The sequence below is a fragment of the Perna viridis genome, chromosome 1 (genome assembly GCF_037379345.1).
Source record: "Perna viridis isolate PV_CMFRI_1.1 ecotype Kerala chromosome 1, ASM3737934v1, whole genome shotgun sequence".
Lineage (NCBI taxonomy): Eukaryota > Metazoa > Mollusca > Bivalvia > Mytilida > Mytilidae > Perna > Perna viridis.
In genome coordinates this window covers 40547986-40563768 of record NC_142445.1, presented here as the reverse complement: position 1 = coordinate 40563768, position 15783 = coordinate 40547986, and the positions used below count along the sequence as shown (strand labels likewise).

Below are 15783 nucleotides of genomic sequence, written 5' to 3'. Positions count from 1 at the left end.
CTAAATTTTAAAAAATCGATAGTTTAATTGTAAGAAACCGGTTAACAAAACTATGACGCAAACATTGTTACTTTTAACATAACACCTTTTTATCATAATAGCATAGTCTTCAACTTATCTATTAATTATTTTGCATGTGCATTTCCTTAACTTTGAGCTTGGAAAACTCTGACTATTAATAAAATAATCCTTTATTTGTTTTTTATTTGTTTTGTTTTTGTTTGGTTTTGTCTTGTTTTTGATTAGTTTTTTATTGTTTGTTTTTTTTTATTGTTTTGTTTTTATTGTTATAGCTATTTATTTGGTTTATCTTAACTGTATTTCACAAGTTAAATTCATAAAAAAAGTAACGAAACTGTTTTTCCACTTGTCATATAGTAATAATTTGTAATGCTGAATATTGATAACTGGGGCATAAAAAGGGGAACTTGTAATCTAATTATACTTCTTAGCTTTTTCAAAGAAAACTGATATAATCGGTAAACATTATATACACTGAATAATTACAGACAGTAGATATAACTGAAGAACGATCTTGTACCCAACAAACTATTGAGTACATGCAATGTCTTTCATTGTTAAAATAAATATATTTCATCGTATTCATTTTCGTCATGTTTATTTCGGCCAACTTGTTGCAGCTGTACATTTTCTGGAAGGATTTGTGACTTTATACTTTTCTTTGCCTTTCGGTGCCAACAGAGCAAAAGGATTCCGATGACAATGTTAGCTGCTAAAGCACCGACTCCAAAGAGATAATAATGCATAACGCTCATTTCTTAAAAAAAAAACAATAACAAAAAAAAAAAAAAACAACATAAATGAAATGTAAAGAAAAAATATATACATATACGTTTTTGTTTTTTTGTTTTTTTTTAAATATTTTGTTCTCAGTAAAAAAAGCAGAAGAAATATTCTTAAATGCTATTTTTTAGTTATAAGGACAGTTTAGCGACATCAATATGTACAAGCTAAAGTTTCAATTAAAGGCATTTACACTTAGTTGTTTGAAAACTGTGATTGGTATCATTAATGTATTATAGGGATTAATACAAAAAGTGCAGAAAAAAACTTTACGTACCATCATTTTCTGCATTAGCAGAATCCTTTGAATCTGCAGTTAAAATATAGATTAAATATGGTTGCTTATTTAAAAAAAAGAAAAACGTGAATAAAACGTACTTCTATCTAACAATGCACATTTTGAAGACACAGACAGAAATAAAATGCGGCTCTTCTTCTCAAGAACTTTAAAACCACTCGATGCTGTTGCTGTCAAAGAAATCGGTGTAAAAATGTTCAAAAGGGTGAACACGCGCATGGAAGTAAACATTTCGGGGTAGTTCAAATAAACAATGATCCAAATAACAAATTAAAACTCGCAAGAATTTGGAATCACCAATTAAATATTTTGTCGAACTACAATAATGTAAACATATATCTTTGATTCTGTAGGAACATACATTGTTTCTTAATTTTTATTCATTTCTGATATTTTTAATTTTTTTATTTACATATATTTATGTTCTTTTTGACAAAATACTTACTTTTAAATGTAAACTACACGTATTATAGACTGAATTATCTTGTGTTAATGGTCATATTGTACTTACCACTGGCATTTCTATTTCCAGTGAAATCTAAAATAGAAATGTTTATTTGTAGTTATTGTTGCTTCTTATGAAAGACTTAAATGATAACCGTTCGAACTGGCCCTAACAAAATGGAACTTTGTCTAATATATGTCGCTTTTGAGTTAAATGTTAATAGTGCATTATATACAAGGATCCAGAATATTTTCTTATTTACATTTATTAGTCAAGTGTGTGCACAAAATGTTGTCAAATCAGTTAAAGTAAGTGTCTTTGTGAGAATCATGCAAAATCTGAAAAATGTGATACACCCCAAAAAAGGCTACATATTTTTTATTTTTGTAATTAAGTTGTTTTATGGGTCTATACTATGAAATGTATAATTATTCATTCAAATCTGCCTGCTCTTAGGAGATCATCAACATTGAAAATCAAATAGATTTTATTGTATTTGGGTGTTATTTACAGAGTTATCTCCTTTAATTTTGAAATCTACAGTGCATTCTATATAACTTTTATCCCTAAGAGCACGGGTTATATGAAAAACTGAATGTTAATTTCTATTTACTATGGCAATTCAAACAAAATATCCAAAAAAAAAAATGTAGGCTTTTTACCCATGAATCACATTGTACATGATTCTTAGCTGGAGTGCTACTTAAAACAAAATCAGAAACTCTAACGGCAATAGAATAATTATCAGTTTTTGATACATTTTTCACTGTTTCATTTGCGCCAAAGAATGATTTTTTCATATGCACTATGATCAGATGACCGTTGGGTAAATGCTAATATATGTAAGTAAAGTTTCAAATAAGTAGTTAAAACGATTTGCACTCATACAAAACTATAAGTCTCGGATGTAGAACTAGGAATACATGTGAATATTTAGTTTCAGGGCTAATTGGAAATGTGCCACGGATAATAATTTTTATGTTTCGATTATTTTCTGAAATAGTTGAATTTTGTGTAGACAATATTTTTGCACTACCGGTAAATATCTACAGGTATAAGCGTGTTAATCGCATAAAGATACACATGTTTCCTGAACAGGAAATACATGTACTTTTATATTTTAAAAACGATAATTTATATAGCCCTTTCAAAAATTATTAGCAAACAAAATCTCAAAGAAACTGGGTGTGCTACAACGTCTTAAACACTTTACGTCAAGCAACGCCGTATTAAAGACAAAAAATTGTGTAGTTTTTCCTCATTTTGATTACTGTTGCACTGTTTGGGCAAGGGGCAAACAAATAGCTGAAATATTAATGCATTCTTGAAGCTCCAAAACGAGTATTATTTCCAATTACAATTAATCCCATCCCATGATTGAAGTACATTTTAAACTGACTAAAATTCCCAACTTTTCTAATATGCTCAGGCAGTTCGTTCCACAAAACAGCAGATAATATCTAAAACTGCTTTTATCATATGTCATCGTATTAACTCTTGGAACATCTACAATATTTTAATATCTAAAGTTATATTCTCAGTATTTGAAAGAGACTAAATCATTTAAACAAAGTGGAGATAATTCATATGAAATTTAAAAACATTCCATGTCATAGTTCTCATAAAAATTATATTCTCACGATTCTTAACGATGTTAAAAATAGGAGAAAAATCTACCGTTTTTACGATAAGTACGATATTAAAAAACTAAATTGCTTTTTTCTGTCCATTGAAATAACATAGTCGTATACCCTCTAGGCCCATGAAACTAAAACAAAACACTTTTTAATACAAGTATATATGTACGTGGGGCTAAAGTATCAACAAATTGTAGCAAATGCACGCATTTTTATCATTTCGATGCTATAGATGTATTGATCAGTCTAATGTATACTGAGCTCAAAAACGTACGGTAAATAGACCAGAGAGGTTACATCTCACACTGCAAGAAGCAGGCTACCACATTCACTTGCATAATCATAGGGCGAGAACTCAACCAAGTAGTTGACAATGTATCTAACCTTCATGCGGCAAAATTTATTTTAGTTCAGTTGGGTTTAGACTGTCTAAGAGCATCAGGACATTGAAAAAGACATAAGCTAAAATGCTCATGGGATGGGATAGTTTGGTCAGAAATACTAATGAAGAGACAGTTGAAACTGCCAGTGAAAGATTTACCCTAATGGTTAGCAAAGGAAATTTAATTTATTAAATTAGAGTTTATACTTGTCATAGGATCTAATCTATCTTATTTTGATAATGGTAACCTTTTGTTTTTACATAAGTAAGATCATTAAAAGGACTAGCCAATGAAATTTAAGGAAATTAATGAGTATCAGTTTCAGTCAAGTATGCCAGAGTTCAATAAGTTAATTTAGTTACTGTTTTTATCGAAATCGATACTTCGATATTATACTTTTCATCAAACATCGTGCTTAATATATCCAACTACAAGTGAAATTGTTCTGAACTATTGTGAGAGTGTTTTACTTAATGCATATTGCCGCTGGATTTTATTACAATTAACTTTAGTCAGTGGACTCGTGAAATGACCTAAATCGCCATTATGGAAAAGCGTCTTGCGTTTATTTTCTTTTCGTCTAGCTTGTGCTAGTTTTTTGTACTCATTGTTCGAGTGAATTTATATTAATGCAGAATAGGAATAATAGGTGACTCTAGAGTGTTCTGCAGTTTCCGAATTATATTTGCCACTAATTGAAAAGTCACCATGTGTCCGTTACGGAGGAAATCGGGTCAGGTGTACGATCCCGAATTACCAGAAAACTGGACTTTAGATAGATTGAGAAAAGAACTGAGAGAACGTAATGTTATATTTCCTTCAAATGCTCGCCGTATGGCTTTGGTTAAATTATTGAGGGAGGCAAATAGAGACATTCAATTAAGAGAGGACGCCACTTCATCCCCAGTTGCTTTATTATGAAGTGCGCAATCCCAGAATTCAATAGAAAACATCAACAACAATGGCCGCAACCAGTCGAATTACGAAAAAAAAACTCTCACAGACATTGTTTCGCGTTTGACAAGCACTGTTCAATCCTTACAACAAAACATGTCTTCTTTAACAAATAAAGTTAATAGTCTCTCGAGTGGCAATTCAGCCCCTGTGCCGCCAGTTTCGAACATTAATCAAAATCCCATGATGAACAATATAACAGACCCAGTCCAAGATCTGTCCACTGTCAATCTGGATACGGCTTACTCGGCATTGAGTACTTCTTCATCAAGAGTGTCTGCAGCAGCGGGAAGTGAAGAACAAGCAAGAAATGGCGCAATAGCGCTTACTACAAGAGGGTATTCTTCGGAATCCTTGTTTTTGTGGAATCAATATCTCCGCAGATGCTGAGAAATATTACAGCAGGTAGGGACATTAATCTTGCCACCCTACTCATCCCATATTTCTCGGGTTCTGGAACTATTGAAAGTTTAGACAGTGATGGGTATAAGTCTACACGCCCTGATCCCAGGGTGAATAGATCGCTATTGCTGGGTGAATTTATTCAGACCTTTTGGATACATAAAAAAATATGTGTTTCGCTTATCCTCAGAGACGTCAGGAGTTAGACCTGTATGAGTGGGATATTGTAGATATGGCTATAAGATACCATGGACAAAGCTTTTATGAGTATCAGAAAACATTCTCTGCAGGCGCAGCAGCTCATCTGAGATTTAACAATATTGTTATTGACTGTTCCATTAGAAATAACACTCTCTTTTGTAATATTTTTGCAAATGCAAGACCAAATACATCTGCCTCGTGTGGAAGCACATTTCATTCCACGGGTTTTTGCCACAAGAGTTTGAATCTTGGAAACAATAGATCGTCAATGTTCGATGACTTAGATCTATATGGCCGAGATAGGGTTGTATTTATGGGAACGGAGATATGTAACAACGGAAATAAAGGGTGCTTGTCGGTTCGGTGTCGAAACCTACATGTCTGCCTAGACTGCAATGGCGAACATTCCAGAATTAACTGCCCTTTAAAAAACGATCGTGCTGGGTCTCTAAAAAGTCGGACCAGGTCAATGAGGAATTAGGCCACGAACATGTATTAACAGGACATAAAGTTCAGTCAGGTGTAAACACTGCCATAAACATTGACCTCTTGGAAAAGGAACTTATAAGGCACCCTGACAATGATTTTAAGATTTATCTTATTTCGGATCTGCACAAAGGTTTTGATTCTGGATTGTCTCTACTTCCTACTAAGTCGTTAGAGTAAAAATCTCAGGTCTGCTATGCTGAATAAGCAAGCAGTAACTGGTTTGATTAATACCGAGTTAAGTAGAGGATATTTAGCTGGACCATTTTTTTCTATTCCGTTTTCTACATGTCGGGTAAATCCTATAGGTGTAGTGGAAAGTAAATACAGCAAAAACAACGTTTAATAGTTGATCTGTCAGCTCCTCACGATGATATTGACAACCCCAGTCTGGATGAATTAATATGTAGAGAAGATGTTTCACTCAACTATGTCAAGCTGGACAATGCCATTAGAATTATTAAGAATATTGGTGTAGGGGCTTTCCTTGTAAAAACTGATATCACAGATGCCTTCTAAATTATTCCGTTAGCACCCGAAATGTGGCCGTATCATTGCATTAAATGGGAGGGAAACTATTATTATTTCAATCGTTTAGATTTTAGGAGTCGTTCTAGCCCTAAAATATTTGATACCTTGTTGTCAGCTATTTGTTGGATTGCCGAGAACAATTATAACATTGATGATATCTTACACTTATTAGATAATTTCTTAGTGATTATACCTCCATCGAGTGATGCTATTGGGATAATGACTACATTTTTAAGGATTTTTTATTTGCTGGGCATCCCTTTATCAGAGAAGAAAACGGAGAGTCCAGTAGCCGCTTTAGAGTATCTTGGGATTATCTTAGATTCTGAGCGTATGGATGCTCGCTTACCAAAAGAAAAAATCTACGTATTACAGAAATGGTTATAAGTTTCAGGGAAAAGAGTTCATGCACGAAACGGAAGCTGTTGAGTCTCCTCGGCCATTTAAATTTCGCAGGTAGAGTTATTCACCCAAGGCGATCGTTTGTCTCGTACCTTATTAAGTTATCTACATCAGTGTCAAAATTATCACATCATATTCATCTCAATAGTGCTTGTAAATCAGATCTTAGAATGTGGTCTATTTTCTTAAAAGAATGGAATGGTTTTTATTTCTTTCTCAACGACTACTTGACCCAAGCAGCAGATACAGAATTGTTCACTGATTCTACAGATACATCTTTTACGTGTTATTTTAAGAACAAGTGGTTTCAAGGTTACTTTCCATCATCTATTTTAAGGGAAGAACAAACTTCCATGGCTTTTTTCGAGCTGTACCCTATCGTAATGGCAAGTGTGCTTGTGGGGCCATAAATGTAGTCGATTACGCATTATGATTCATTGTGATATGTCCACTGTGGATATCATCAATAAAGGGAGATCTAAAGTGCTCAGTATCATGAAACTCATACGTAAACTAACATTCCATTCAGCAAAACAAAACTACATCATTCATGCTAAGCATATTCCAGGCGATAATAACAATATAGCTGATTCTCTTTCTCGACTCCAGATGGACAGATTCAGGAAATTGGCTCCCACAGCAGATTCGAATCCGATACCATGCCTTCCTCCGCAATGTATCATGATGGATTAACAGCACAAGTAGAAGAACTCTGGGACTCTTCGATCAGTAAAAGTACACGTCAAGTATACAAAACTGGCTTATCTTGTTTTAATCGATTTATAGCTTTGAATCGCTTAGTTGATAGTTGTCAGTTTTCAGAATTTGAGGTGATCTATCCTCAAGTTTCAGAAGATCATTTCGTGTATTTTGTAGCTCACTGTAAACATGATACTATTCAGTTGTATTTAGCGGGCATTCGCTATCATTCTCTGCGGCATACACATTGCGATCCATTAAGAAATTGCTGTCAATTGCCCTATATTTTAAAAGGTGTTAAGAAATTACAAAACAATCAAGGTAGTACAAGAATGCCGATAACAGCGGGTGTTTTAAAACAAATTTGTGATTTATTATCATCCGGGGTTTTCTCGCCTTTTCTTGATTCTATGTTAAAATGTGCTTGTAAATTAGCCCTTTTCGGCTTCCTTCGATGTGGGGAGTTCACACATAATAATACAGGGAAAACACACACAGTGTTATTGATGGGGGATGTCCAAATTGATTCAACGGGTGAACAGTTTTCTTTATTTCTGTGATCTTCAAAGTGTGATCCGTTTAAAAAGGGATTGAAATAAAGATTTTTGAGAATAGTAAGTTTAAACCGGTTCAAGAAATGATTCAATATTTGCGGCTTCGCTATGAAAGCGGTCCATACTTGTCATCCCCTTTATTTGTTAACGACGATTACGACTTAGCCCCCCTCTCTCGCAATGTTTTTATTGAACATTTAAAAGCGTTATTAAGTCGTTTAGGATACGATGACAAATTATATTCAGGACACTCATTTAGAATAGAGGCTGCAACTTCGGCTGCAGCAACAGGTGTAGAGGACCTTATCATTAAATTGCCAGGTAGATGGACCTCAGATTGTTACATGAGGTATATAAGAATAGATAATAAGATATTAGAAATGGAACAGAACGATATGTGTTCATGAGGACAGATTTAACTCAATCTAGGTACTTTATACTGGTACCAGAGTTGTTTAATATGTTAATAATCTGGTTTGTTTTTTATTGATGTTGTTTTGTTTTGTTTTGGTTTTTGATTGATTTTATTATTTGCATTTCTAATTAAGGGCATTTAAATACTTTTCATGCTGTGTACTTCTTGGGAGCTTCACTCATACATTGGGTATGTATTCATTCATTTGGCCTGTATAATTTCAGGAAATTATTTTCCCTCAATTCAGGAATACATCATACTAAATTTCGTTATCATTGTTTATTGATTGGGTTTTTTGCATAACTAGGAACACGATATGAGTTAAGTGTAATATAGGGTTTTTTGTGTAAGAGCCAGAACATATATAACTGTTACTGCCTTTATCACAATAAGCTGGAATCTTCCGCCTCATGCTGGATTCTGCCGCCTGTGTTCAGTATGTCGTAAATAATTAAATCAGACACCAGGCTGGAGTCTACCGCCTACAATCAATTTCAAATTCATATCATCGGGCCGGTTTCTACCGCCCATTGGCCTACAAGGCTGGATTCTGCCGCCTAAAATTTAGACACCATATTAGAGTGTTAAGTGAGATGCTTTCTTGCGTACTTTCCACTTTAGCTTGTCAGAATCGTCCACAAGCCTATAGTAAATATATGTTTTGTTGTTCAATAGTTTGGTATAGTTCAATGATAATCGTAGGACTATGCATGTAATTGTGTAGTATGAGTAGCCCCAAGAAGCCAAATTAAGTTTGATACAACAAGGTATTTAGCAAGTTATGTAATGTGCAGTAATTGTTTGGTATATGTTATAAATCAGTTTTTTATGTACAATGTATGTTTTGAGTTGGAGTGTTGATTATGTTAGAGTTTTTAGGTATTAATAAATGTCTTACTGTATGTGTCTTAAATATTACTATGAAAGGAATACTGAACATGTTTAAGAGAACTGGAGAAGTTTCCATGAAACAACAATAGATACACACATAAGAACAAGAAGTCCTGTTGAGGCCCATTGTACATGTACATGTACTAGATGCTAAGTAAGCCCTTATGCTTTGGGTCCGGTCAATTTCTGGCTCTTTTCACGTAAGGTAAAAGGATGGTATATATACCTGCCTCTTGATATGACTAGGTATAAATTTCGTCTTAAGTATTGGTGGTTGTGTACGTCATTAGATACAAAAGTATAAGTGCTTTGTTTAGATACGATGGTACACATCTTACATCTAACGGGAATGATATTTATCAAAATAATATCCAGGGTGAAATAGAGTACTTCAAATCGAAAATATGGCCACTAGTCTTTCCATCATTAGAATGTGGAGCCGCATGAAGATTATAAAATTAGGGGGATTGGATCTGTCTGCGAGGCGGTGATCAGATTCGCTGATTATTGGGTGGGATATGACAAGATGATCGCGGGACATGTTATCCAAAATTGCGGACCGGCTTATGTTTTGTGTTTAAGCTTCTGTGATACTTTTGAGATTTGATTTGGTCTTCTCTGCTTACCAACGGGACCAGTGATTTAATTAATACAAATTCGGATCCTTAGTAATTGAACTTTTTAAACCGAAGAATCCTGTGTTGAATATATGCCGGCGTACCGGTTTTTCGTGTATCCGTTTCTATCTTGATTGTGTAGTATTAATTTTTTTATCATTTTGAAACCGATGGGATATCCGCTCCTACTGATACAAAAAACCATGAGCTTGCCATATACATTCTTAATTGCAATATCCTGTCCACACATATATATTTTTTTCAGCGCTGTTGCCATTTACGCCATTTCCATTATCTCAATTGTTGGATTGAGTCCTTTATTCTATATTGTCGGAAATACATTAGGCGAATCTAATGAAAATGTACTACCCATTAAATAGAATTCAAGCTTGTAAAATACATCATACACTCACTTAATCATCGATACGTGAATTATACAACATAGATAAGATTTACAAAATGTTCTGATACCCACAAAATGATTATATATAAAACATAAAGAAACTTACCTCTATCGTCATCCATTGTAAATGGAATTATTCCATTAGTCGTATTCGGTAATGGAATAGTGCTTGCACTTACACACCCGGAGACAGGATCACATCTGATATAATTATATAGAATTTATTGAAAACATGAAATGTGGTGTGAACTGTTCAGTTTCATTCTTTCAAGAAAAACAAATAAATTAAATACAATTCAAATAAATGATGGGATTAAAACTCAACTACCCGGCATTTCAAAGAACTGACTTCAGATTTAAAAAAAAAATAATATATTGAAATGAAATGTTGAATTTAAAAATAATCAGAAATGCAGTAAGCATTTAGCAAAAATTCAAAAACGAAATGATGGCTTAAACCCGTGCGCATAAATTTAACGGTAACGCCATGCATTGATTTGTGGTTTTTGTTTCATCTACTGTAATGATCTTGCTTTAACAAGAATATTTACATGACACATATACCTCGCCTTATTGTTTTTTTTCTTCATATGATAATTGTTTCCTTACTGTTCCTGACTACATTCACATATGTATGAGCATGCTTTTCCATATCTTGTTTTGTTACAAGTGGTGCAACTTTCCATCCCATCTACTTTTTTTATGACGGTTCCACTTGGACACTCTTTGAAAATGAATGATTAAATGATCTGTTAACTGACAGAAGTTCATATGTTGAGGAAAACAGTTGCAGAATCTACTAAAATTAATGTAGAAAATTTTAATCACCCTTAAATTTCTACGTAGGAACAATGTGATGGGTCATTATTTTAGCATGTGTAGGCTGAAATAGACATCACTTGACGCGTTTTAACTTCAGTGAAACTAATTCGTAACAAATAAATTATTGCTTCATTTATCTGATGATTTTTTTTTTCAAATCTAGATTTGTAGTATAGAACTACGATTTGCTTAGTCGGATCGATACACATATAGACCTCACGTACTACAGTATTTTACCAAATTTTATTTAATAAGATTGACTTCCAATATTTTAGACAGAAGAATATGAGAGAATACAATATTCAATAACACAACACAACTATTTACTTTTAACAAAAATAAAAAGTTCGCACTTTTTTTTTAAAGGATCGTGAGCAATAAGGCAACGGCAAATATGACAATTATGGATAAAAGAACGTGCAAACTTTTATAATAAAATGAATAAATTATCAAAATATGAGATCGTTGTGTAACACCAAACTTGTACGATCATTATGTAGATTATATGTAATACCATATGTTGTTTTTCAAATTAAGATAGTTTGGGGGTTAAACTGAATTCGTATATTAATTTTTAATTGTCATATTCTTTGCAATGATATAATATTAGTTTTATCACCAAAACCTGATTTTATACATACCACGACAGTCATCATCAATTCTTATGTAATTGAAACAGCACATTGGTGTGTTATCAATGCTAAAATATTCAAGAAAAACGCACAAAATAACGAGATTTATTTAAGATATTTAGTGTTCCTTTCTCAGCATTTATTGTGATGGCTTTAAAATATCCATTGTTGTTGTTTTAAATTTTATTAAACTAGTTTAAAAAAAGTTGCTACCTGTCAACCGTTCAAAATAAACTTGAATACAAAAATTGAGATTGTCTAATAAAAATGTTGACAAATTGCTCATGTATGACAAAATTGTAAGATATCAGTCAACTTCGTTAATATAAAAGGTTAAACACAGTCAACCTTTTAAAAGATGCATAGACGTTAATGCTCCAGAAGACTTTGGAAGAGGAACTTTTATTTTGTACTAATCAATACACACCTAGATTGGTACTGAAGGGTTTTTTTTACCTCTTTTTAATAAAAAGTAAAAGACGTGCTTTATCAATAAGTACATAAATGGTGATAGCTTCAATCATTATCTACATCATTGATTTAATCTTCCAGAATATGTTAAATTTCAAGTCTGATTTATTTCGTATTGTGTTAAAATCTCGTACAAATACTTTGTGTAATGCATTTTTATCTTCTATTTTTGACTTGTTGATACTTAAAAAAAACAACAGACTATTTTTTCTAGTATGAACAAAAGACAAGAACATTAATGACAACTTTTTCTGATAAATCCTCTGTTTTTGAAATACGGTCATTGCATCTAATAACATGTATATTACCTCTCTAATGATAGAAATTGTTATGATCAAATTTGGATTACAAAATGTAATATTAATGGAAGTGATCTGTATGATCTCAACTGATTTGACAAAACCATTGTTAATTTTTTTATGAAAATTGGTAGAGGTAAATAGTAATTGCCCTAATTTTGATAACAGTAAATGCTTTTAAGTTTGACTTGTTTAAGCTCACCTGTGTGTAAAAACCTACTTATGTTAACATATGCTTAATTTATCATATATTTGTTTTTATTTCAGTGATATTTGTTTAATTATACCCGTTGCTTGCAAAGTGGGGTATAAAGTGATAGGTGTGTGCGTCCTTCCATTAGTACTCTCTTCCTTTAGACAGGGGGATCCAATCCATTATCAGTTACCCCTCCCAAGCCACTGAATGCAACATAATCTTTATTACATGGTCCCAATGTGCACCGCCTATTTTAGATTTTGAACTGATTCATTTTGGGGTTTCACAAAGCGAAATATGAACTTTGTCATTTGATAATATTGGAACATAGGGGACCCATTTCTAATCCGTTACTTCTCATATACCACTAAGCGGAATTGAATGAAGCTCTAATATCTTGATTACATGTTCCAATTGTGTCTATTTTAGATTTTGATCTAAATCAATTTGTTTTTTTTTTTCATAGCAAAACATGAACTTATTTGTTAATATGGGGACATTGGGGACCCATATCTTTTCCGTTACTTATTCTATACCACTGAAAGGAATATATATTACTAACAATAGATTATTGTTGCTACATGTTTATACGAATGACTTGATTCTGTAATCTCATAAAGGTTCTAAGGGCCGTTATCAGAATCCTTTATTAGTCCTCGTCCTTGACTGGCCCTTTGACTCTTTACACGTTAACTAGAATCTTCTCAACTCGGCGTCAATTGCACGCCTTTCAGGAAGCTGTCGTCCAATTTTTTGTTGTCTTGTGAGTTACAACTGAGGGCTTGTTCGATGACACTACTGATGATGGACGTCGTAGAATGCGCCCACTTCACCAATAATTACTCTTTTTTAGTTTAAATTATCGGAATCTCGTTGGTATGTTCATAAATTTCTGTGTTTTTGATTTTTTGGCCATCTTAAATGAAGGATCTGTCTTTGATATTTGTCGATGAAAACCTGCAGGTTATGTAGGTGTCCTTGGTCCCAAAGACGAATAATTTCGTTTTTCGGCTGACGTTTTGTTCTTCCAGATTGGTTTGAGAGCTAGGGAGGAACCATTTGATTTTTATGTGGCGCGGGGAGTCGGACCTCTAATAAAAACAGGATCTAGATTTAAGCTGTAAAATGTATGGTGAATTTTGAAAAAAAGTGGGCACGTAAGCGCGAAAACAAAACCAATAAAAGTAAATTTTAATTGAAATAAAATGCAGGATTGAATTTTAATCCTAGCCCTCCCATAGCTATTAAATTATCGCTTCCTTATATATATTGATTTTCAATCTCCAGTACATATAATAAGTTCCAAAGTGATACTGAATTTTTTTTCGCATTTAATTTGTACATATTGGTTTTCTCTTCACCAATTTGTACATGTAAGTACTGTGATATGTGATATACTAGTAATTAGTGTATTGCACATTAATTTTTTTATAGAAAGTATAATGATATTTAACTTTTGTACAAAAATTTACTAGTATGAAAATGCAACTCAAAAAGACTTTTCTAGCATTTCGGCTTACAACAAATACTTCCAGATGACAAAATACGATATAATACAAATGTAACTATCTACGAAATAATATTAGAAATTCTTTGGCAAACTAAATACCTGCAAACTGCACCGTGCACCTGAATTGACGTAAAATAAAATGTCAAAAAGAACATATAATCCATCGTTATATACATTAAATCACATCAGGTCATTGATACGGAAATTTTTAATTCATTGACATTTCATTTCCTAAACAACTGAATAAACATAGAAAAATAAAATATTTTTATTGAACAAACCAAATATGGATTTTCCTGGTTTGAGTGGCATCAGGGATAGCACAAGAGTAAAGAAAAAAAACAGCATAAAACCATCTATAAAAAATAACACTTGAAAATGTCGATGTGCTTATAATATACAATTGTGATCAGGACCAGTTTCAATGAACATGTTCTTGATGTGTTGTTGAAGACCAATGTTCCTTAATCTTAATCTCATGATGAGTAATTGTGCACATGAATGAACTATTTGAAATTTGCAAATTTCCGTAAAAGTTTTGACATGAAGACCTATCAGGATCTTAGACCTGAGAAAATGTATTCGTTCGAAGAAGACAACTAATGAAATTTCTTAATGTCCTATACCGAAAATATTTTAATACAACAATAAGAGATGTGGTATAATTGCCAATGAGTCAGTCATCTATCAAAAGCCAAGCAACGAAGATTATAAATTCTACAAGTCACCACTTGGTCTTCAATGATGGATAAAACCATACTTTAAAGCAAGCTATGAAGGCCCAAAACTAATAAAGTGAAACTATTCATAAAAGACTCAGTTCTATTTTTAAATCATGTCATCTGATACAAAAAGAAGCTTTGCTTTCATTTATAAAGACCTCATAATTAAATCATACTTAAAAGAGCTCTCACAGGACGAAGGACATCTATATATTTGCAAGACTCGGAATCATGATGGGACGATGATCGCGCGGAAGTGCGATGGTACATAATGTAACACGCTGAAGTACATTTGTGATCATGCTGAACTGTAATGACTAGAAATGATTGTTGACTGTCTATAGCAACGCGTTAATGCTTTGGCCATTACACGGAGCTGCAATTATTATGTATCTTTTGGTAAAAGCTGTAATATCTTACATTTATAAGCGCTTATGTGTGTATACGTTCGTAGCAACGTTGAATGGGATACTAACGCAGTTTTGCGTCTTCGCTCAGTATAAACGAACGCACTTCCACATATAAGCCTTACACACCCAACGTACTACAGTGTCGACCATGGCATAACAGCGCGACCATCGCACTTCAACGTCCCCATTGCACTTCAGCGTCCTCGTTGATCTTTCGTGTTTTACATATGTAATATATAAAAATAATCTTTGATATTGGTAATTCAGAACACATGACAAAAGAGTTGCATCATAATTTTGTTTTATCGGAGCAAACTAATTCTTAGTTTATTCGTTGAAAAACGTATTATTTATTATCCTTTCAATATTTTTATTTTTGATATACAATTTAAGAAGTAAAACAACTGTCATTGTGCTACATAATTAGTAGGTGCCCCCTTTACATGATTTATCATATCCATATAATTAGTCTATAAAATGAGTGCATTGCAGTGCAGTCTCTGTCTATTACGAGATATTATTTCTAAGCGTTTGAGGAAATAATATTGGTACACAAAATTGAAACATCTGGAATATACATCCTGTGAATCTATTTAAAA

At 33.0% G+C, this 15783-nt stretch overlaps 2 protein-coding genes and 1 pseudogene across 2 annotated transcripts; 2 read left to right on the top strand and 1 right to left on the bottom strand.

Annotated features, from left to right (window-relative positions):
• Positions 1–347: 347 nt before the first annotated feature.
• Positions 348–14280, bottom strand: LOC148628760 (uncharacterized). Its single transcript, XM_088564735.1, has 7 exons — positions 14152–14280; positions 11586–11644; positions 10732–10846; positions 10229–10323; positions 1614–1640; positions 1082–1114; positions 348–778 (listed from the first exon to the last, which is right to left on the bottom strand). Exons 1-7 carry the CDS (start codon positions 14226–14228, stop codon positions 579–581), a joined length of 606 nt encoding a protein of 201 aa, XP_088420861.1. The 5' UTR covers positions 14229–14280; the 3' UTR covers positions 348–578.
• LOC148628762 (uncharacterized) lies at positions 4708–5605 on the top strand (annotated as a pseudogene).
• On the top strand, positions 7218–8203 carry LOC148628761 (uncharacterized). Its single transcript, XM_088564620.1, has 2 exons — positions 7218–7776; positions 7878–8203. Exons 1-2 carry the CDS (start codon positions 7218–7220, stop codon positions 8201–8203), a joined length of 885 nt encoding a protein of 294 aa, XP_088420746.1.
• Positions 14281–15783: the final 1503 nt, after the last annotated feature.